Here is a 1031-nt window from a genome sequence, read left to right as displayed (position 1 = left end):
GTTGGCAACGGCTTTTTGTCCGTGTCGATGGCGCCCTACGAGCCTGGACGACCCGGTCGATCGACGGTGTACGTGGCGTACCCGCATCACTATACGCGCCTCCTCGGCCTCGACGGCATCTGCTGGCAGCGCAACGCTCTCTGCGTGCGCGAGGCCGATCTCAACACGCGGTCGGTCTGCGCCGATGTCACGAGTGATGTCTTTATCGGCCGAGGACTGCACGTTCTTTCGACAGCGACGAGCGACCGCTCGGTCTTTGCCGCCATCCACATGGTCACGTTCTCTTGCTCGAGCATCGACGCGACTGCCTTTGCAATCGCGTTTGACGGCGACAACGACTACCGCTACCGCGTCTGCTTCAAAGTGACCAGCGTCGTCCACTGCGTCGTCGGTATCAACCGATTCGAGAACGTCGTTGTCCGGTTTACACTGCGGGCGCCGCCGTTCGTCTTTGTCGGCGACCGGACCGTGACGGACGAAGACCGCATCTGGCCGCTCGCGGATGCTGCGTACAGATGGAAGCGATCGGACGATCCGTCGCCCAACGGCGCGTTTGGCTACTGTCGATGCTACCACCTCGTGCTTGCCGACGGCGTCGACGCCAACGATATTGTACCGGTGCTGACAAGGTTTGGTGTTACGGACATTGAGCGCGCGCCGGCGGTGCCGGTGTACGCCGGGGTGTTGTCGCCACCACCGACTGACTGGGCGTATGGCCATGCGTTCCAGTTGCAACATCTCTCGTTTGCGCTGCGGTATGCATTGCACGTCCTCCTGTCGCAAGAGGCGTTGGTCCTCGAGCGCTCTACCGACGCGGCGACCGTGACACGGATGCTGTCGCACACGTCCGCGTCGGCGACGAGCGTCCTTGGTTTTCTTCACTCGTCGCTGCGTGGGCCACCGGATACGCCTCCGAATCTGTACGCATTTGGTCGGTGGCTGCTCACCCACGCCGAGCACCCAGCCAAGAATACGACGGCGGCACCGACGACGATGCCGGTGTCGAGGAAGGCAGACGTGATGACGCCGGC

At 62.9% G+C, this 1031-nt stretch overlaps 1 protein-coding gene across 1 annotated transcript; it reads left to right on the top strand.

Moving 5' to 3' along the window:
• Positions 1-27: 27 nt before the first annotated feature.
• On the top strand, positions 28-1021 carry SDRG_12035 (hypothetical protein; the record flags this gene model as incomplete). Its single annotated transcript, XM_008618093.1, has 2 exons — positions 28-935; positions 1012-1021. The coding sequence occupies 2 exons, from the start codon at positions 28-30 to the stop codon at positions 1019-1021; spliced, it is 918 nt and encodes a 305-aa protein (XP_008616315.1).
• Between the last annotated feature and the right edge of the window lie 10 nt (positions 1022-1031).

The sequence above is a fragment of the Saprolegnia diclina genome, assembly GCF_000281045.1.
Source record: "Saprolegnia diclina VS20 unplaced genomic scaffold supercont1.46, whole genome shotgun sequence".
Taxonomy (NCBI): Eukaryota; Oomycota; class Saprolegniomycetes; order Saprolegniales; family Saprolegniaceae; genus Saprolegnia; species Saprolegnia diclina.
This window is presented reverse-complemented; position numbering and strand designations above follow the sequence as displayed.